Source organism: Zophobas morio, unplaced genomic scaffold, assembly GCF_036711695.1.
Source record: "Zophobas morio isolate AGI-343-1 ecotype UQ-CSIRO unplaced genomic scaffold, CSIRO_AGI_Zmor_V1 ptg000016l, whole genome shotgun sequence".
NCBI classification, from domain to species: Eukaryota; Metazoa; Arthropoda; class Insecta; order Coleoptera; family Tenebrionidae; genus Zophobas; species Zophobas morio.
In genome coordinates, this window is record NW_026972121.1 from 354,602 (window position 1) to 377,130 (window position 22,529).

Sequence of the window (22,529 nt, forward strand, 5' to 3'; positions counted from 1 at the left end):
TACAAAAATATTAATGGATTAATATTGCTTTAAAATAATGATGGATTGAAAGCACTGAAACGTAAGGTAGATGAAATGTGGCAATTACCTTTGATAAAATGTCAAGAAGGTAACATTTGGATTTTGACGGAGAAAAAATGAGGGGTTATATCGATATGGGTACTGAATTGGACGACGAATATTTGCCTTTAGCAAGTAATGTGTTAGTCTATATGACCGTCGCCCTAAACGGCAGTTGGAAAATACCAATTGAGTATTTTTTCATCACAACTTCAAGTGCCATGGAAAAAGTAAATGTTACAACGTCGGTAGTGCAGAATGTTTTGAATGCTGGTGTTAAAGTTGTATCGATTACTAGTGATGGTCCTACAAATCTAGCAATGGCCAAAGAATTTGGTTTAACAACAGACATAGAAAAGTTCATTCATTACTTACAATAGACAATGCTCAAATATACTTTCTCTTAGATAACTGCCACATGTTGAAATTATTACGAAACATGCTGTTTGCGGAAAAAGTGCTTTTTGATGGGGATGGAAATGTAATATGTAACATTGTGCTATTGACTCTGTACTAACTTTGTAATTTGTAGGAAAGCAATGTTAACTGTATCATAAGGTTAAATGATTTACAAGAGAAGGAAGGCTTACTTTTAGGCAATAAATTAACATCCCGACACATCGATTGGATGAAACATCCAATGAATGTCAGCATTGCAGTTCAAACTATATCAGAGACTGTTGCTGCAAGTATCACTCATTGCCGAAAAAATTTTAAACTCCCTACGTTCGCTAATTCAGAAGCGACATGTAAATTTTTAGAAACATTTGACCGGGAAGTGTAATCAATAAATAAAGACCGAATTTAATAATATGTAATTTCTTTTATTTTCTAGGTATAGGCTGTTTGATATATTCAATTCGCGGAATGCTTTAGGAAAATACTTCAAAGCACCTCTCAGAATAAATAACGAACATGTGTGGAAACCTTTCCTAAACGATGCTTTTTTATACATATCAAAATTAAAATTACAAAATGGACAAAGCGTTTTGTCATCTCGACGGAACATTTTAGGTTTGATGATTTTAATTGAAAGTTTTATAGGAATGTTTGAAAAATACGTTCATGCTGATGGACCTTTAAGGTTTCTGAAAATGGTATAGTATAACTATTATACTCGTATGCCATGACTGTGATTTCTAGATACGTATTGATTTATAAGATGAGCCTAGACCATCTGGAACTATTTTTCTCTGCAATTAGGTCTCGTGGTGGACACACCAACACATGCGCAAAAATGAAAAATGTTATACAGCTCATTTACTGTATCAAATGTACAGGGACGACATCTTGGAAGGAGTAGATCGAGTAAATTGATAGCAGATTCGACAATATTATTTGATGATCTAATGAATCTCCTTAACGGTTTGATAAAAAAATGTACCACTCCAAATTCATATTATTTGTGAATAAAATAGAAGATTACCTTATGGATATCTTATTGAAATACAAATGAAAAAAATGGGTGAAAGAGGTTTCAAAGACGAGAGAAATTTGTGCGATAGATGTATTCAATTTTTAATCATTTTAATAAGTAAACTCATAAGTAGAGTGCTTTCAAATGTAGAAATTCTACGACAAATGTCTTTATTCTCAGTACATAGTATATTAAAACATAATAAACCTGATATAAAACTAGTGCTTCAATTTTTCAATTCCAAAGATGATGAAGTAGCTAAAAGAGAGAATCAGTACTATAATATAAATCTCATTACATTGAGTACAATTACAAATACCAATTATTTTTGGTATAATGTTGTAAAATGTAAAGACAGCACAGATATCAATCCTTCTAAAGGATTTTATGACTTTGAGTTAAATATTTAAACCTTACCATTTTCAAATACGGAAGTGGAGCGTCTATTTAACCAAATGAATGTTGTGGAAAATAAAATAAGAAACAGAAAAGTACAAAAACAATCCATGATTTCTGCTGTTGCTATGGAATTTTTTCGAACAATTCAATAGACTGGAAAAATAGTGAAAAATGTTTTCTCCTGAGACCTGTGAAACATCATCATCATACGATAAAATTAGCCGAAAGGCTGCAAGAGATTAGATAAAACGGTGCATATGTTATTAAAATTTGTGCGGGACAAACAGTTTGAGCGAGTTACAAAGCTAACCAAAGGAAAATCTTCTGAAAAAACCTGCCAAATACACAAGTTACATGTCAGCTTTAAATAGGTACTAATGACAATTGACACCATTTTGTATTAATCTCGGATATTTTTATAAAAAAATTCAGTGGCAGTTCAATTAGTATGAATCTGTGGTCTATTTATTATTTATTTGGGTTTTGTACATGCGCAATACGTTTTTAATAATAAAACAGTTCGCAACTAACTGCCGTTGATTCATGTCGAAAAAGCCAAATAAAAGTGAAAACATAACAAAGTGGCTACGAGGATTAAAAGAGGATTTAAAAAGTATTAAAAGCAATCCAGAGAAACGGCAATGCATTCACAGAAGCAGGCGAACTCGTAAGAATCGAGAAGAACCAGATGTTCTCATTGCAAGACCATCGAGTCAAACAAACGACACTGAAGATGATAGTCAAAAAGATGATAATAATAATCTTAATGATCGAATTATCAATAGATTTGCAAAAACCAAAACAACAGTGCGACCAAAATCTCGATCATCGGAAATTATAACCACTTTTACTGAACAGGCGTTAAATCGGGAAGATCGACGGTAGCAGTACCAGCCGTTAAAGGAGCTCTTACAGGAGCAAAACGGACAGCCACGAAAGATGCAGTATTTGATCTATTATTTTGAATCATTTATGCTACTTACAATCATAGTGTCATTTTCAGTGACAAAAAATTCCGCTGCACATCAGTTTCGTTGACTGCAATAATTATTGTAACTCTAAAAGAACGGAAAAAAAGAGAAATAGCATTTTTCCCGATGAAGGGCAACTGCGTTTGATCCATTTGGTTGAAAAATATAAAGCAGTGATTCAGTGTAAGACGAGTGGGGCGTCAATGTGGAAGCAAAAGGAAGAATGTTGGGCGAAAACTGAACATTAGTTTAATTCTGAGAGCAATAAATTTCGAACAGTTCAAAATTTAAAAGAAAAGTATTTAAATTTAAAGAAACTGGTGGCGAACCTGCGCTTTAATAATTAATTATAAACAAAATCATAAGATACAGTGAGAGTAAGAATGCAGCTGTTTGACGTATAATAAAGTTATGAGGTAATCTTATTGTAAAGTATACTCAAAATGTGTTACTTCAAAAATAACAATCATGAGAAGGCATGATCAAACCGTAATTTATAGAAAAAAACATGAATAAAGCTGTAAAAACACCCCTTGATAAGTTTGGAATAAACACACAAATGAGTAGTCAACAAGAAGCACGAAAAGCAGAATATAATATATAAGTTTTTATATGAACACAATTTGCCTTTTCTGTTGATGGAACATTTTCCAAAATTCCTGAAAGCGACGTTACCTGATTCAAAAATTGCTAAAGAAATCGTATGTTCAAGTACAAAAGCGACTGAACTTATTACATATTATATACTGAAAGAGGTAATTTCGACAATAACAAATACTGTCAACAACAAAATGTAGCGATGAGATGGGAATATGGCAATCAACAACACTCCGTCATTCGAGACCAAATTATATTCAACTTGCAAGATACGCGTCTACAAGAACAATTAATCAACGAAAAAGATAGCAGCGTCCATGAAGTAGAAAATGAAGAAGTGAATATGAACAGCTTGCAAATTCTGCATCTCAATATCGATGGAATCACTGCTGAAGAAAACACCTGGTATGAAGAGGTTGAAATTCAAGGTCAAATACTGTAAATAGACCTCAAAGAAATATAAATATGCCGTCCAAGTATAAAGACTATTGAAATTTATGGTGTTCCTTCCACCTCCAAATAGTTTTAGTTTGTTTTGTAATCTTAGTGAAGGAGGTGTTAGAATTGCTATTGGCACCCCTGCCATTTATTTCTAAATATTTAAGTTGGCAATGACCAACAAGTGTTAAGTAGTCGTAGACGTAGTAAAAAAGGAATGACACTCATTTAAGTTGTATTAAAGTTATTTCAGTAATAATCCTCTTTCAATTAACAAATAAAACACTATGGGTCATGAAATGTCGAGAAAACATAAAAGTCACCGCCCGATAAACTCGATTAAATACTTTCTTTGCTTACGCTCAGGAAGTAAAAATGAACCTTTAATAAAATTTCTCAATAATTTTGACCCCAAAACTGCTAGGTCAGGCAACATTAATTCAATTGTATTGTAAGTATTTAAAATTATTAACATTACTAGCATGGTAAAAGGGTTTTTACTGGCGGACAGAAGGATATGAAGGATTGTTTCTTACTTGTAAATAACTATTATAAACTATTAAAAACTCCAGGAGGTCCAATATTTGAAGAAACATCGTATGAGCTTTAGACGTATTGCCTTGGAAACGGACGTCAGCATGGCACTTATCATAGCACTTATTGTGTTGTCTAGTTCTGTCATTTACATTTTTCGATTTATCGTTTTCGATGTATTGAAATTATATATTACTGAGGAAGCAGCAATTGTGAGTGAAAAGTTGCCTGAACCAACTTTGGATGTCATTTCAACTTATAATAGTTTAAAATGCATGGTTGTATGAGCACGAGCAGGGCTGTAAAAATTTTATTGGCTAGCCATGCAAGAATGAAGAGATAAAAAATTTGATTAATTTTTATTTACTTTTTGTATAGGTTTAGGTATATAGGTATAGAGCGTGCCACCATTTTTTAAATTATCCGTTTTTGTTTCTGTTAAACCATTTGTCATTTAGTTGATATATTGAATATTTTTAAAACGTTTTATTTTTTGTTGTCAATTTTTTATTTATAGAATTTTTGTTTACTTTGTGCAATACATATTTTATCTGATAACTATATACTTATGTTACAGCATCAGTATGTTTTATTTCATTTACTACCCAAGTAACACACGCTGGTGTAATAAACGTTTAATATACTGAACAATGGTATATTCTTGGTAAAGTATATGACAGAAACGTTTATATGAAACGTTTATAGTACGAAACGTGTAATAATTATTGTATTAAATGTATTCTTTAAACCTTTTTGGGATATTTTAAGTTTCATTACTAATGATAATAAACGTTAAATCTACAGTGTTTGAAACGTTTTCATGAATCGTTAAATATACATTCTAGTAATTTACTTATCATATTAAACATATACATGAGTCATTTATTAAACGTTGTTCATTGACGATTACCTGCAACGTTTAATTCATTAGCACTTACACGTTGATGCGAAACGTTTCCTGTGATCCGTAAAATTTACTATTACATTTTTTTAAATTTGCGTCTCCCAATGCAATTTGATGTACCAAATATTACAACAGTTCTGTTATACTCTGTTATTCCCAATTGATTATACTTGGCGGATATTTTTGCTAGACATTTTGAATATTCTGATTAACACACATCCTCAGCGACATCGTACAATGTCCACACAATTCGGAACAGTTCGGACAATTCCTCTTTGTGATTGACCCGTAGATCGATCTGGTTGTGAAAATCGTTGCGCACGCAATTAAAAAACCGCGTGGAAATGCTAATTGCTAACGGCTACCATTTATGCACGTGCACGTTGTGACTTGTTGAATGTTATATAGGGCAAGAAGTTTGTAATTATACAGAATTACAGACTGTGAATATTGAAAACTGGTAAGTAAATAATTATGTGCTTTAGTATTTTACAAAAGGATAGGTATAGAATTAATGAAAAACTGCAGTTTATTATTCCACGGTTCGGGAAATCTCGATCAAGGTTAAATTGCTACAGTTTTAATTTTGTCATTGTAATATGACATTATTCAAGTATATAATAGATTAGTAATACTAATGATATCAAATACTTGTCGTTGAATGATAACTAGCATTATTTTTTAGGTTATAACGGCTACTTAATAACTGCTTGTATCCTGCTCCTATATTATTCTATCCAATTGTTACCGGTAACGAACGTGTAGGAAATTAGAGATGATCATGTCAGATGTTAAACTTATATCAAAAAGACATCTACGTAGGAGAGTAGCGAATAATGTTAAATTAACTTTAATGAATAGTGTTTATATAGAGAGTTGTGCGGAAAGAACTCAAGAAGTTAAGTTTAGGGACAGTTCACACTTAGGTGAAATTTACACAGTTCAGTTGGGTAATACAGAAAATACTGCTGCCTATGATGCCTCTGCTTCCAATAATACTAATATTAACAGCAATGGTGGTAGCTGTAACAATAATGATTCGTTTTCAAGAACAGATCTTCCCATGTTGCGTGATTTAATTACTACGGAAGATTTTGTATCCAATGAAACCATAACCTCAATCGAGTCTTTGTCAGAAATGGTCGAAAGTAGTAGCAATAATAACAGTGAGGATTTTGTGAATAAAATAAAAAAATGGGCTTTAGATAATAATATTACGCACAAGGCATTCAACGGTTTAATACAAATAATTCAACCGGCTTTTCCATTTTTGAGAAAAGATGCTCGAACTATTTTAAAAACCCCTAGGAAAGTCGAAAAATTTCCGTTGAATAATGGTGAAATGATATATTTAGGAGTCGAAAGGGGTTTAAGAAAAAAGATTGACGGTGGTCTCAACTATGAAAACGAAATAATTTTTTTAAAAGTCAATGTAGATGGCACACCACTATTTAAAAGTAGTTCTATCGAATTTTGGCCCATTTTAGTTCAAAGTGACTGTTTTAAAAATACTTCTCCATTTGCAGCCGCAATATTTTGTGGTAGAGGAAAACCTTCTCCAATAGAAACTTTTCTAAGTTCTTTTGTTGAAGAGTGTTTGACTCTTCTTTCAGAGGGTTTAACGTATTTAGATAAAAAATTGAAAATTGAATTCAAATTTTTTTCATGCGATGCACCTGCACGGTCATATTTAAAATGCGTTGTTGGTCATACAAGCAGAAATGGATGTGAGAGATGTTTAATAAAAGCTGATCGTGAAAATTTCAGAAACTTTTATCCTGTTAATTATACATATGAAGCTAGGACTGATAATGATTTTCTGAATGTGAATCTTGAAACATCAGATACGGAGTCATATTTTAAAGGAAAATCACCTCTTTTAACACTTAGAATTGGTTTGGTGTCACAATTCGTGCTAGATCCAATGCATCTTATTTATCAAGGAGTGATCAAAAGGTTATTACTTATATATTTGCTTGAAGGAAAGCGTCCCTATAAACTTAGTAAATTAGCAGTCTCTAAAATTAATAATCAATTATTACTTGTTAAAAAACACACTCCTATTGATTTTCATAGAAAGATCCGCACATTAAGTGACATAAAGAGATGGAAAGCTGTAGAGTATCGATTTTTTCTTCTTTACTGCGGACCTCTCGTTTTAAAAAATATCTTAGAAAAAGAGTATTATCAACATTTCCTTCTTTTACATTGTTCTGTATTTATACTAAGTAATGAGGAATTATTGCGAAAATATTTTTTAGTTGCAAAAGAGGCGATTGATAAATTTATTAAGTTGTGTCCTCAACTGTATGACAAGTTTTTTGTAACATACAATGTCCATTCCTTAAGTCATCTTCACGAGGATGTTGCCAATTATGGGCCTTTGGAAAACTTTTCCTGTTTTACTTTTGAAAATTATTTAGGTAAACTTAAGAGCAAAATTAGGGGGAAAACGCTGCCCTTGGGGCAAATATATAATCGTCTGTCAGAACTAGAAACCATCACGACTAATGCCGAATCAGAAAATAATAACTGTTGTCCTATGTTTGTTAGAAACATTAATACCTCATATTTTACATGCAATAAACTAAAATTTAATAATATACTTATTTCAACTTCTCCACCAGACAATGTTGTTGCCATAAATAAAAAAATTTACATTATCGAATACATTGTTCATATAAATGGAATCTACAAAATAATTTGTACTGGTTTTAGATATTTGGAAGATTTTTATAATAGACCTATTAAGTCGTCTAAATTAGGAATATATTTTGCGAGAGGAAGAAATTTAAGCCAAGATTTTTTCAAACTAGAAGAGATATCATGTAAATATATTTCAATTCCTTTCAAAAATGGATTTTATGTTGGTCCAATTAATCATCAAAAAAAACTATAATTTTTTTTTGTAGTTATTACAGATAGATATTGTTACCTAAACGAGATGCAATAATTTTCACCTAAGTGTACATTTTAAATTTCGATAAAATCGTTAAAACTTTGATACAGTTGCCTCTTCTTTCCTATATTTTTCATTTACATAGGTATAGTCCCTTTAATCATTCCTTCTTATTAGAAAAAGGTACGTGTTCATATCATGTATGCAGTGGTTGAATTTGAGGATAGAAAATGTGCGGTGGTGCCTTTAAATTGGCTCCTAGAAGATCAGCAAATGTGTTATTGGCCAAGAGCTGCCACCCCACAACAGTTTGACAAAATGATTTCAACATGCAAAGAACCACTACGTTCATGGCCCAAGTATAAAGTGATCAACGTTACTGATATAAAAGGTATATTTCACTAATTTGGTTATTACTAAATTATTTATTCAACTTTAATCTTGTCTAGCTGATTACGATGATGCGAATGCTTTACTTCAAAAGATGATCGAGGAGAGTTCTAGCTCCTCCGACTCAGGTAATGCACAGCAGCCGCTACACGTTTTAGAAGTGAATGTGATAACTAATGATGTGAAAGAAAAAGACGAAACGAAGAATGCCTCTAAGAATGAAAAATGACATGTCAAGGTTTGTTTTGAGGAACTTATTCTCAATATCTCACTTAAGCCATTCGTTATTATTTAGTTTCAGTTGCGACGAATCGTCTGCGAGTGAATTTAGTGACGATGAGCAGAGTTCTTGCTCCAAAATCTCAAATAGCACAAGTCGTGCCTCCACTGTTACTTTAGGTAACAGTGAAAAACTTAACGAAGATGGTTCCTCTGGCGTTTCAGTCGTGGCATCTTCTAGCAGCGCAGGACTTCCCACCAGTTCAATTGTTAAGTATCTTCTGGAAAAGATTCTCCGCAAAGTAGAACGTTTAGACACTATACAAGAGCAAAACACTCTTTTACTTAATAATATATTAAGCAGCATCCAGTCATCAAACATGACACAACTTAATCGTCCAGTAGACCTACCTAATATCCCAGTCAGTTGTAAGGCTGAATACAAGGCCTTAGAAGAGTTTCTAAAGATTGAAGAAAAATTTAATTATATGGTAATTTTAATTTACTAATATGTTGCCATTACTATTGACTATATTCGTTATTTTAGAAATGTCGCCTAGCGTGCATTGGAGGAACGAGTGTCCGCAACTGTGTAATGAACATGATGAAATTTATTCTCACGGATAAGGTTGCGGTGAAATTTAACTGGATTGCACGGGATAATAAGAAAAAAGCCTTCAAAGACACCCTTATGTCCAAGGTGATCCAAGGTAAATTTTGTTGAAACAAATTCAAACTTTATTTATTATTCCCTTAAATTCTAGAGGCAGTTATGACTGCTTATTCCAAACATGCCGACCGGACCGATTTAACTGACCGAAATATTCAAGATGCAATGAAGGATTGGCTTAAATTAGCTAAACACCGACTTGATCACAAAGCTAAAAAACTTCGTGGCAATTGAGTATATTGTTAATAATAATTATTTACTTTTCTAATAATCTATTAATATATTTTATGTATTATTTTATTTTTTTTTCGTTTATTATATGCTACTTATCATTTTTGAATCATGCGTTTTTTTCCAATGACTTTCTCCATGTTCATGTTTTAAGAATTTACAGGACAATTAAAACAAAATTAAGTGTGATTAATATTAATGACCACTCAATTTTAGTTAATAATTGTTTATTGTATATTATTAATATATACGTTACGTCAACGTACATATTTGTTAAATAATCAAACATTTATTCAACGTTTACAAGAAACATTAATTCATCCGGTAATTATTTCAGCAATATATGCGTTGGATAGAAACGTTTTCAAATGATATCTCATCTACGTCAAATACAGGTTTCATAAAGACGTTTAACGTGTACGTATAATATACTGTTTTTCTACTCAAGAAATAAACGTATATAGGGCGGACATTCTTCCAAGAAATAAACGTTACGAATAAATCGTATTTATACGGAAAGTTGGGAATTAAAAAAAACGTTTAATACACCATCGTGTGTTACTTGGGTAATAAGTTGAATGCGTTGAACTAAAAATATTGTGTCTGAATCTATTGATCAGAAATACCGGTCAATACATTTGGGCCAATTTTTTAGTTTGAAGTTATTCGAATAAAGGTAAAATGTTCAACTACATCGTTCAATTTTTAATTTTCCCACACTTGTTAAATTTTAAAATGTCCCGCTTAACGTTTAGTTCGCCATCCTACGACCGTGAGCCCTGGAATTTTGTTGCCAATCGTCAGCAAAGTATTTTGTGAGTGAATATCAAACAAGCGCATAGCGATTTTTTAAATTAGATAAAACATAAAAAATTCGTTTCATTATGCAATAAAAAATCGATCGTAGCAAGCGTTTCGGAAATGTTTGCATGGAGCAAAGTCTACGCAGTCCTACTCTCCCCTAGACAATAATTGTAACCATACGTTATGACCATGGAGGAAGGAATATAAAGGAGGGAGTGCGCCGTATCTCGGCAATATAAATTCTTGGCACCAGTGCAAACACTTTTTATTACTCTTTTCAATTAGCGCGCCCTTCACCGCGCATGCTTACTTTAATAATTTCATCAGCCAGCACTGACCACTGTCGTACGATTCTGTTTTTGTCATTTTCGCTTTTAACTTCGTGTTTAGTGTGAACGTTTTGTTTTGAATTTGCGATAAGCGTTTCATGTTTATTTAAAAACTTAAAATGGTTAGTTGCAAATTGTGTAAAGTTACGAGTGGCCCCAGGTCAACAGTTGGTAGAGAAAAAATAACGTTTCACAGGTGTGTCGTATTTTTTCGTTTAATATTTGCTTAAGAGGGATTAATGAATATTTATGAATTGCTTTTAGGTGTCCCCAGAAACCTGAATTAAAGAAACTGTGGACAGACTTCCTTTATCTTCACCTACTGAATTATGTGTCTGTCAACAACTTTTTCCTGTGTTCATTTCATTTTGAAGAGAAGTGTTTTGATAGAACATCAGCCCAGAAAGTTGTTTTAAGGCCACATTCAGTACCAACTATTTCTTATACTTATGAAGAAAGGGTATTAAATACACTTACATGCTGCATGATATAACAATTAATATATATATTTATTTTAGATTACCAATGTAGTGACCTTTAGAGGCAATGAAACGCATCACACAGAAGTTTGCGACGCACCTTCGGTAGAGCCTCAACAGAATATAGAAGATGAATTGTCTAATAAAGTTTTTGAAATTACAAAGAAACTTGAAAATTTAACAACAAAAACATGTGCAAACGTTTTACTGAAACAACAAATTAACAACCTGAAGACATTAATGTCACAACAACAATGCACTATTAAAACGTTAAAACGTATAACCTCAAAACAGCAAGGCAAAATTTGTAATCTGAAAGATGTTGTTTCAAGTTTAAGGAAGAAAATCAACTATTATGAAAACAACAGTGTGGATGTTAATAAATTTCAGGAAAATACAGAACTGTTGAGCAGAAAATTAACAACAAACCATTGCCAAATCAATATGGACCAGAAATAAGAAAATTTGCCGTTACAACACATTTCTACACCCCAAAGGCTTTTTCTTTTATAAGAAAACAATTCATGGACTGTCTTCCACACCCAAAAACTTTATCTGTATGGTATTCTTCAGTGAATGGTGCACCAGGTTTCACAAGTGAGGCATTCGATGTGTTAAAAGTAAAGGCTGAAGAACGTAAAATTGTGTGTTCTTTAGTGTTCGATAAAGTTGCTATTAAACGCTGCATTGAATATGATGGGCAACAGTATTGTCACGGAACTGCTAGTTGCCCTAGTTATGTAAAGATTGCCTCATGCCATGCTTGTGGGATGTCAGCAAAAACCTCTTTTTGCTGGCATTACGGAAGCTTAGGTGGGGGGCAGTGCGGACTGACGAAAGGGGCAGTCGGTACTAACTAGGGACAGGGAGAAGGAAAAAAGTGAGAGAAGTGAAGTGACGCACCGTACCCCCTAAGGATGGAATTTGTAATGTAAGTTGAAATATATTTAGTTTATTTAATGTATTTGGGATTTTTATTCTTAACGTCGGATCGGGTAATTATCCTTAGCTCTACCAATCTCTCCCCCCCTGACCCGGTCGTGACATATGGTGGAGGCGCCCAAAATTTCGCGCATATAGTGTTTTTTAAATGTTAAGAAAAAACAAAATCTTATTTTATGAATAATAAAAACCCCGCGGATCCAAAAACCCGTCAGCAATACAAAATCCGTATAGAAAAAGAGTGCGGTTCGTTTCAACCAAAAAGCAGAAATTCTGATATTCACGGAGTCGTTAAATTAGGGGGATGCGGTTGTGACACTTCAGAAACAGATCCGGAACCACTTGTGCTTAGTCCAATCCCCATCGAATTACCAGAAACCAACCTAAAGCAGTTAACATTGTCCGCACCAACTTCACAAAATTCTGAAACAGTAGACCAAACGTTCGATAAAATACCGGGAACAATCCCCAACAAATCGCCTCACTTCACTGAGCAAAACATCAGAGAAACAAACGACCCATCTAACGAAAAAATGGCCAACGTTACAATCACCGAGGCATTCACAAGCCAAAAACATCCATCGATCCCGAGCTTCATTAGTCCAGAAATTTTTGATCCAAAACGTGACGACCCACAGCGGTTTATCCAGAATTATGAGCGGGCAGCAGTGGCCAACGCGTGGAATGACAACTTGAAGATTTCATATTTCGGCTCATTTTTGCCAGGAATAGCGAACAGATGGTACGAAAATTTTGTTACGAATAATGCTACAAAAACCTGGACAGATGTGAAGAAAGAATTCCTAAAAGAATACAGAATGTCGGACTATTCGGAAGACAAGGAAAGAAAATTTGAAAACCGCAGACAGACCCGAGAAGAGTCAGTAAGAGAATACTTTTTTGATTTATCCTTCCTAGCGTATGAACTGGACCCATTAATGGAGGACGAAAAATTTATCAAACAATTCGAGAGAGGCATGCACGATAAATATTTTAGCAACTACAAGATTCTAAAACCAGATGACGTTACCGTACCAGAACTTAAATCAATTATTGCGAAACTTGACGCTATAGAACAGCGAACAAAAGAAAGCCAAGGGTACTTTCATGACCGACAGGAAGTTGAAGAAGCGAATAAGTATACGAAATTTACCACAAACTCTAGGAAATTTGATAGTAGGCCACCACACTTAAATGGAGGCAATTTCAAGAAAAATGTACCAAACACCCGCAGCTCTAACGGACGACCAAGGTGCTACCATTGCGGAAGAATTGGATATTTTGCAGGCGCATGTTGGCACAACACAAGTGGCAACAATTACAAACAGGATCACCACCCAAACGCCAAGGGACGACGAAACTAAACCTCCCAGTCGTCCTTACGCAAAAAGGGAGAAGCAGCGGCACTTCAACCCTCAACAAACCCCCGCGTCTGCTAACCCTAAATGTACAAGTTAACAAACAACATCTTACCGCAATTGTAGATACAGGCGCCGCAACAAATGTTGTTGTCAGCAAAATAATACCGAAAAACGAAATTCGCAAGCAGCAGCAAATGTCTTTTTTATTAGCGGCGGGCAACGCGAAAGTTCCTATCTTAGGTACAACCTCCCTGACTTTAAGGGTAATGAATCATACAAAAAACATTTCAGCATACGTCGTGGAGAATTTACCCTATCCAATTATCTTAGGCATGGAATTTTTATGCAACGAAAAATCTATCATTAATTTACAAGATAACACGATTATGCTGACAGGTAAAGTTTTCGAACTGAATAAATCGTTTCATGTTTCACAACATACAAGCTATACGCAACGTAGGTCAGTTAAGGGGTACAACAACACCTTAGTCGACATTCCTAAAATGACTTATTATAAACAATGCGTTGATGACATATCGCAAACATTACGTGCAATCATAAAACGGAATAATAACACGGAAATGACACAAATTCGACAGAAAGAAACTATGACACAAGTCAACACTATACATGATTCACTTCGCGACCACAAATTACTGACACGGCAAGACCTAGACCTTCAAGAACAAGACACATACGAAACCTTCGCAAAAGCGAATTTTGACATTTTTGACACCATCACTAGTTGCAACATCTCCACCATGAAAGTCCAAAGAAACAGTTACCCTTGTGTCACATGGTTGTTCAATGAACAAAATAAATTAAACATACGCAAAATATATTCCACTGATAATAAATTAAATTTTACTCTTAATGTGGCAAGTAACTATCAAATGATATGGCACGTTCTAAAAGAACTAAAACAAATAGTAACGAGGAAGAATATTACACACATGTATTTACAAAAACCAGCTGTGAATAATACCCAAATTAAAGTTGCCGAAATTATCCGTATGATTTATTACATTTTCAAAGACACACCTATTAATATTTATATTTTTGAAAATTCAATTTCCACTTCAGAAATAAATTCACAAGATTACAACACTGTAACTGTACACCAGACATCTCCCCCCTTATGTGATTCAGTTTCTGCCCAAACGAGTGATCAATTGCAGCAAACCGGCGACCGAAACACACACATATTAAAACTATGTCTATCAAAAGATTATAAAATGGACCCACATACGAAAATTACGGTAAAGCTTACCTTAAATGGAGACGTCAGGGACATCACATTACCTCACTTATCAAACAATAACAAATTTTTGGTCAAAAAAGGACTCATTTTAAACGTTGCAGACGACTTTACGTCAGGAACATTAGAATCTCGAGGTCATAATGCATTAAAATTATTTAAGGGTACTGCTGTTGCGTACCTAGAAGAACTTGTGATAGACAAACCCTTATTTTTAATAAATCAACTACAAACGGGCCAAACGAAAAATCGCGAAGTTAGAATTGACTCTAAATTGTCCTCTCAACAAAATGAAGCAATTAAACATTTAATTAACTCATACAGTGATATATTTGCGGACGACCTAACCGAAATAGGCTCTACGCAGCTAGTTGAACATAAAATACAATTAACAGACAGTACTCCCATTAAAAGCAAACCATATAAAGTATCCCCAAAAGAACGCCAAATAATTGAAGAGCAGATCACGGAAATGCTAGAACAAGGTGTAATTAGACCTTCCCAATCTCCGTACTCCTCCCCAATTGTTTTGGTAAAAAAGAAAGGCGAAAAAGAAAAAGTGCGATTTTGCGTGGATTACAGAAAGTTGAATAAGGTGACAAAAAAATCCAATTACCCATTAAGTAATATAGATGAAATTCTTACGTATTTCGGAAAATCTAACTTTTTCAGTACGTTGGATCTTTTTAGCGGTTTTTGGCAAGTTGGAATAGAAGAAAACTCTAAAGAGTACACAGCGTTTGTAACACCAGGTTTCGGACTTTTCGAATTTAACAAATTACCTTTCGGTCTGTGTAACGCCCCGTCGACTTTCCAGGATCTAACGGATAGAGTTTTTCGGGGACTGAAATGGTCGTCCGTTCTAGTGTATCTCGATGACGTGATTGTTTTTTCAGAAACTTTTGAGGAACATTTGGACAAGTTGAAAGAAGTTTTTCAAAGATTAAGAGACGCTAATCTTACATTAAAAACTCAAAAGTGTACGTTTGCAGCTACGCAGGTGAAAGTATTGGGGCACATTGTTAACAACAATAGCATACGACCGGATCCTGAAAAGCTCGGCGCAATTAGAGATTTTCCCAGACCAAAAACTGTTAGGTAATTGCAAAGTTTCTTAGGTTTAGCCAATTATTATAGAAAGTTTATCGCAAATTTTTCTAAACTCGCTCATCCCCTGCATAAACTACTATTAAAAAATTTCAAATTCAAATGGGATACGGAACAAGAGGATGCTTTTAATGTTCTAAAAAATAAACTCTGCGAGTCTCCCGTCTTAGTGCATTTCAATCCCCATATCGGTTGCGAACTTCGAGCAGACGCGTGTAAAGATGGTCTAGGGGTGATTCTACTTCAGGAATACGAGGGGCAGATGCACCCTATGGCATATGCCAGCAGGTCATTAACAAAAGCCGAGAAAAATTACTCAATCACAGAATTAGAAGCTTTAGCAGTCCTATACGGTTTAGTGCATTTTCGCCACTTTGTTCATGGTCGCCCCGTCACAGTAAAGTCGGATCATCACGCTCTTTGTTATTTGAAAAACGCAGATCAGTCGACAAGCAGGTTAACTCGCTGGGCGATCAAATTACAAGAATTTGATTATCAGGTAATATATAAAAATGGTAAAGCACACACCGATGCCGACTGCCTTTCACGCAATCCAGTACTTCCCGCTCCTGAAGAAGAATCTGACCTTTTCGACGTACCTACCTTCCTGCTGGACAACGTAGATATTCGCTTTGAACAACAGAAAGACCCGGGTTTACAACAACTAATACAAATAATTGAGGATCCAGAAAACAACGAATCGACAATAGCTTTGAGGAGAAAATCCAACAATTTTACACTAATCAACGGCGTCTTATACAAAAAAAATGCAATACCAAGTGGAAATGATAACCTCCTAGTAGTCCCGCATCATCTGAAGCACGAGATCCTTTTTGCACACCATTCCGAACCCTTGGCAGGACATTTAGGGATAGCAAAAACGTTCCATAGAATTAAAGGGCGATTTTACTGGGACGCTATGCAATCAGATGTGGAAAAGTTTGTAAAAGGGTGTGCAGACTGTCAAGCGCGGAAGGGCGAACAACATAAGAAACCAGCCGGACTACTAAAACCTATTCAAGTGGGGTTGCCATTTGATAGAGTAGCCATAGATATCTTGGGACCATTCCCAAAGAGCAAGAGAGGAAATGTAGTCATAGTTGTAGCCACAGATTATGCAACAAGATGGGCTGAGACTCGGGCGATGGCTAATGCTAAAGCAGAATCAGTGGCCAAGTTTATTTTGGAACAGATACTTACGAGACATGGAAGCCCAAGATACCTTTTGAGTGATAGGGGAACCAACTTTCGGTCGCAAGTGGTACAAGAACTGTTGAAATTGATGGGTGTTTATCACAATTTTACAACAGCTTACCATCCACAGTGTAACGGACTGACAGAGAGGTTCAACAAAACACTCGCCGACATGCTCGCCGTTTTCACAAGCACCAGCCAGAAAGACTGGTGCCAGTATTTAAGTCACGTAACGTTCGCCTACAATACAGCTCGTCAAGATACCACTCAGTTTTCTCCATTCATGCTTGTCTATGCAAGAGAAGCAGTCTTACCTACGCAGGCAAATCTTCTGCAGGAACCGCTGTCAAGCTACGTGTTTGATATTAGAGAAAAGGCATTGGCCGTTAGGAACTGGGCTGTCGAAAATATTTATAAAAAACAAAATATTGATAAAGAAAGATTCGACGAAAAACATAGGCACGTTGAGTTCATGCCTGGGGAAAAAATAAAAATATTTACTCCTATTAGAAAAGTGGGAAAGAGTGAAAAATTATTATTAAAATATTTCGGTCCATATACGGTGATAAGAAAAATGGGGGATGTGGATTACGAGATTAGAAAAGGCTCGAAAAAAGAAGTTGTACATGTAAGTCGACTTTTAAAATATAATGATCCATGGAGTCCACAGGTGAGTAGCGACAAATAAACAATGTTTTCATTGATCTACTTTTGCATCCATTATAATGAGATAATTTTGTCGAACTATATAAAAGCGTTGGGTGTTAGTTTTTATTTTAAATGTATGCTTTGTTAACGGGGGTTTACGAGAACTTTTCAAACGTGTGAGCCTGCGTGTCGGAAAAAGACATACAAATAGTACAATTTTTAAGTTTAAGGTAAAACGAATTCAAAATAAATGTATTAACATGGCTTTCCTACAGGCTGTTCGCTATCTTACTAATCAGTCAAAATTCTTGCGTTGGAGGACAAATAGAAGTGTCGGCAGGAGCATTCTGGAGGCCCCTTGTGGAGACTTTGAATTACGAGGCAACCATACCAATAAAGTATACAATGGCGTGGTTCAAACCACAAACAAACAGTACGGGCACATCAAAACAATGTAGTGGCGATCACAATTGCGAGCTGGCGACCGCTATGCACCAGTTAATGGAAGCGGTTGACGGCGAGCTGGAACCACAAGAGTCGGAAGAAGGATGGCAGCTTTTTGAAGATCAACAGCACAGAGAAAAACGCAGCCTGGATTTTCTAGGAGAGGGACTGGCTTGGTGTTGCGGCGTTGCAACACAACACAAACTAGACTCGCTGCACATGGAAGAAAGGGCTTTACAGAAAAAACTTCGACAATTGGAGGGGGGCCTATCTGAAAATATCAAAACGCTAAGTCAAAATTCTGTGGAATTTAAAAAATATACAGATCAGGTCGGGGAGGCTTTTAAATCCACGGAGAGGAGGATTAAAGAAATGGAAAAATCCATCACAAATTTTAGGAACAAGACGAATGAATGGGAAGGATTTTTCGGTACTTTAATAGAAAATCAATTTCAGAATACTAGACGTATCGTAACAATGTGGCGCGCGTTGGAACAAAGGGACGTAAAACTGTCATGTCGACAACACCAAATACCAGAAAAGGTGTTGCGGCCCCAACTTTTTCAAGCGAACTTAATGGAACTTCAAAAGGAATTAATCAAAGCAGGTCACGATTTAGCTATTGCTGTCACGGATATACACAGGTATTATCAGTTACCAATAACAGATTGTGTAATTTCAGGTAATAACATAACACTGGTAGTACGAGTGCCCATCGTACAACAGGGCATTAGGTGGAGTTTGTTTGAGCTCATAACTGCACCCTTCAGTTGGTACAATCAGAGTTGCAGAATAGAGTACAGCACCTTGTTTTTGGCGGTGGCAGAAGCTCCCTACACTAGACACCGGAGGCACAATTTGTACCGACAAATTTCTGGTTTGGGGTTGCATCAGTGCAGGCCGCACTCCGACAAACTGTGCTTTCTTCCTCGATTCGGAGAGGATAAACTTCATGGGCCTACGTGTGCACGAAAATTATATGAAGGTGCGACAGTGGAGGAATTAAGTTATCACTGCCCCATGAAATGTCACGCATCGACATCGCTTACCATCACAGAAGTCGAGGAGGATTTATTTATAATAACAAATTTAAAGGTAGGCGCTTATATAAGTTGTCCCAGCAGTAATAAAACCCTAACTGAATTCGGAAGCTTCTTGGGCGCGTTAAAAATAAAACTTCACTGCCAGTGTGCACTTGTTTACCTGCATGATGTAATAATACCTAGACGTTTTCCCTGCTTAGATACTATCCCTCGCATCCACGTAAATCACATAATTCCAGCAGCGTGGTCGAATCTAAAATCTTTCATTCTTAACCCCATTCATACCCACTCGTTACCATCATATAACAACTTTTCGGAATGTATTAATCCAAATTGGTCATTGACTATTCCGCATTTAAATTTAACCTCCCCGAATAAACTTCTCCAAAATTTTGTCGCAAATATTCCAGAATCACCACAAATTTTTTCTTTTGCGGACAGTTATGGTGTACATACATCCGCTACTTTAGTTGTTTGGAATCTAATCTTAACTGTTTTATTAATATATATATTTTGGAAATCCAACCACCCAGCGATAGCCTCCCCCAACCAAACATGTAACCCTACCACCTCCCTTCCACTACAAGGGGGGGAAGCCGTTAGGATAACTGTAGATGACGCGTCGTAAATTATATATATTATCACCTTGTGGATCTTGTCTTAATATTTGGACTCTCGATTAAAAAGATCGTTAGACAAATGCTGAGGCAATATCTGTGCAGGTCGATTGAAGCCTGCAGGCATATATGTATTACCCATATATAGGTTATATGTAGATAATAAGTAGTTGTCCACTGTTTTATATTTTAGATCGGAGATTGAACATAGATTTAGAAAGTTATTTAGATATTGTGTACTGGCTTCGCTTTATCTATTTTGTAGGAGTATAAGGTAATTCTAATGAATGAATTTTTTTTATGTTCTGGAACCGGGTCTGGCAACGGGAGACACCTACCATACATAAGGCGTTCTTGCTCGAGACAGAACCAGCATGGAAAAAAAAAAAAAGGGCCCTGACATCACTCTCGCATACGACGCTCTCGTTCGAGAACCAAGCTTCTACGACGACGAGTTCTCCTTAAAGAAGACTCCAGTTAACAAGACTGGACTCATAGTGGTTGAGTTTTGCCAAAAAGGAAATGGTGGTGAACGGGACTTCGGCCAGTAAGCAGGGACGTTAAAATAGCGCTCATCAACTGCTGCAATTAGTAAGAGAGTGCCGCTTGTCGCGAGAGATTTTAAAATAGTTGCTTCAAAAGATAAATACCTTAAATCAATTTTTGTCTTATTCAAGTGTGTAAAATGTTGGTAGGGTCTTCCTGGGTATGTCGACCAGAAGAATGTAATTTTGTATTGTTGGGTATCTTTGTTATTGTAGTAAAGTAAAGTAGGAGTGAAGTCTAATATGATTGTATATTTTATAGGGTTGTGTTTGCAAAATGGATAATTTGTGGCTATGTACGTTTTATGCATTGTATTAGTTAAGAGATATCTGTTTGTAAAACACTGGAGGTCCAGTGTTCCTTAAGGGGGGAGATGTGTCACGGAACTGCTAGTTGCCCTAGTTATGTAAAGATTGCCTCATGCCATGCTTGTGGGATGTCAGCAAAAACCTCTTTTTGCTGGCATTACGGAAGCTTAGGTGGGGGGCAGTGCGGACTGACGAAAGGGGCAGTCGGTACTAACTAGGGACAGGGAGAAGGAAAAAAGTGAGAGAAGTGAAGTGACGCACCGTACCCCCTAAGGATGGAATTTGTAATGTAAGTTGAAATATATTTAGTTTATTTAATGTATTTGGGATTTTTATTCTTAACGTCGGATCGGGTAATTATCCTTAGCTCTACCAATCTCTCCCCCCCTGACCCGGTCGTGACAGTATTATGGATATGCTGATATGGGTAGTATAATTGAAGTAAATGAAAATGAAGAGGCCAAAGAAGCTTTAGTTTTCATGTTGGTTGCTATAAATGGCTCTTGGAAAATCCTCGTGGGTTACTTTTTAAGCCATTCTTTAAATAGTGAGCAAAAATTAGGTTTACTAAAACAGTGTTTATTTTTAGTAAAAAGTGTAAGAATTGAAATTAGTAATATTACATTTGATGGTTGTGCGACAAATTTGTCAATGGCATCTGCATTAGGTTGCTCATTTAGCCCTTCTAATTTGAAAACAAACTTTGGTGAAGAGAATATACTTATTTTACTTGATCCTTCACACATGATGAAATTAATACGTAACACATTTGGTGACAAAAGAAAAATAGTTGATGGAGAGAATAATGTTATTGATTTTAAATACTTAGAACTTCTAAAGGAGCTGCAAGAAAATGAAGGGCTGCACCTTGCAAACAAACTACGTAGAAGACATATACATTTTTTTAAACAAAAAATGAAAGTTGCTCTAGCTACACAGTTATTAAGCAGGTCTGTCTCTGAAGCTTTGACGTTTTGTCGAGATATTTTACAGCTAGATCAGTTTAAGAAGTGTGGAGCAACGGCTACCTTCATTTTAAATATTAATGACGCTTTTGACATATTGAATTCGCGCAGAATAAAGGAATTTGCTTACAAACAAGCACTAAGTAAGTATAATATTAATCAGGTAAAAACGTTTGTGAATTGCTTTACTTCGTATATATCCAAATTGAGATTTTTTAACAAAAATTTAATTATTCACTCGCCCCGTAAAACAGGATTTATAGGTTTTGTAGCTGGTTTACATGCAGTATTAAATATTTATGAACAATATGTAGTGGGTGATGGAGCAACGTCAATTTTACAGTATCTGCCCATCTATAAATGCAGTCAAGATCATTTGGAAATTTTTTTCTTCCAAATTAGAAATTTAGGGGGCTGCAATAATAACCCTACTACTCGTCAGTTTAAATCTACATATAAAAAATTATTAATACACGCAGAAATAAATCACAGTGATTTTGGAAACTGTGTGCCCTTAGAGCAAATAAATAATTTTTGACATGTTCGTCTCGAATTAAAAAACTCGAAAATATTATTAATTCCGATCAATTGATATTAACGAGTGACGTACAAGTTACTCAGGAAAGTGCCGTTAATTTTGAACATAATTATTTCTTTACGCAGGAATCTTTAACAAATTTTTGTGAGGAGGCTGTCATTTACATTGCTGGATTTGTTGCTTTTAAATTAGCCAAATCTTTGAAATGTGAAATATG

The 22,529-nt window shown here is 35.3% G+C and overlaps 2 protein-coding genes and 1 long non-coding RNA gene across 3 annotated transcripts; all 3 read left to right on the forward strand.

The window, feature by feature from the left end:
* The first annotated feature begins 5,698 nt into the window (after positions 1 to 5,698).
* Positions 5,699 to 8,804, forward strand: LOC135129618 (uncharacterized). Its single transcript, XR_010280619.1, has 3 exons — positions 5,699 to 5,780; positions 8,397 to 8,610; positions 8,669 to 8,804. It is a non-coding gene; the product is annotated as an uncharacterized LOC135129618 (long non-coding RNA).
* Positions 8,805 to 8,827: 23 nt separating this feature from the next.
* LOC135129744 (uncharacterized) lies at positions 8,828 to 9,793 on the forward strand. The gene is made up of 4 exons (XM_064056990.1): positions 8,828 to 8,847; positions 8,911 to 9,319; positions 9,376 to 9,538; positions 9,593 to 9,793. Exons 1-4 carry the CDS (start codon positions 8,828 to 8,830, stop codon positions 9,730 to 9,732), a joined length of 732 nt encoding a protein of 243 aa, XP_063913060.1. The 3' UTR covers positions 9,733 to 9,793.
* Positions 9,794 to 12,060: 2,267 nt separating this feature from the next.
* LOC135129538 (uncharacterized) lies at positions 12,061 to 21,131 on the forward strand. The gene is made up of 3 exons (XM_064056705.1): positions 12,061 to 12,272; positions 18,127 to 19,390; positions 20,258 to 21,131. The coding sequence occupies exons 1-3, from the start codon at positions 12,259 to 12,261 to the stop codon at positions 20,300 to 20,302; spliced, it is 1,323 nt and encodes a 440-aa protein (XP_063912775.1). The 5' UTR covers positions 12,061 to 12,258; the 3' UTR covers positions 20,303 to 21,131.
* Positions 21,132 to 22,529: the final 1,398 nt, after the last annotated feature.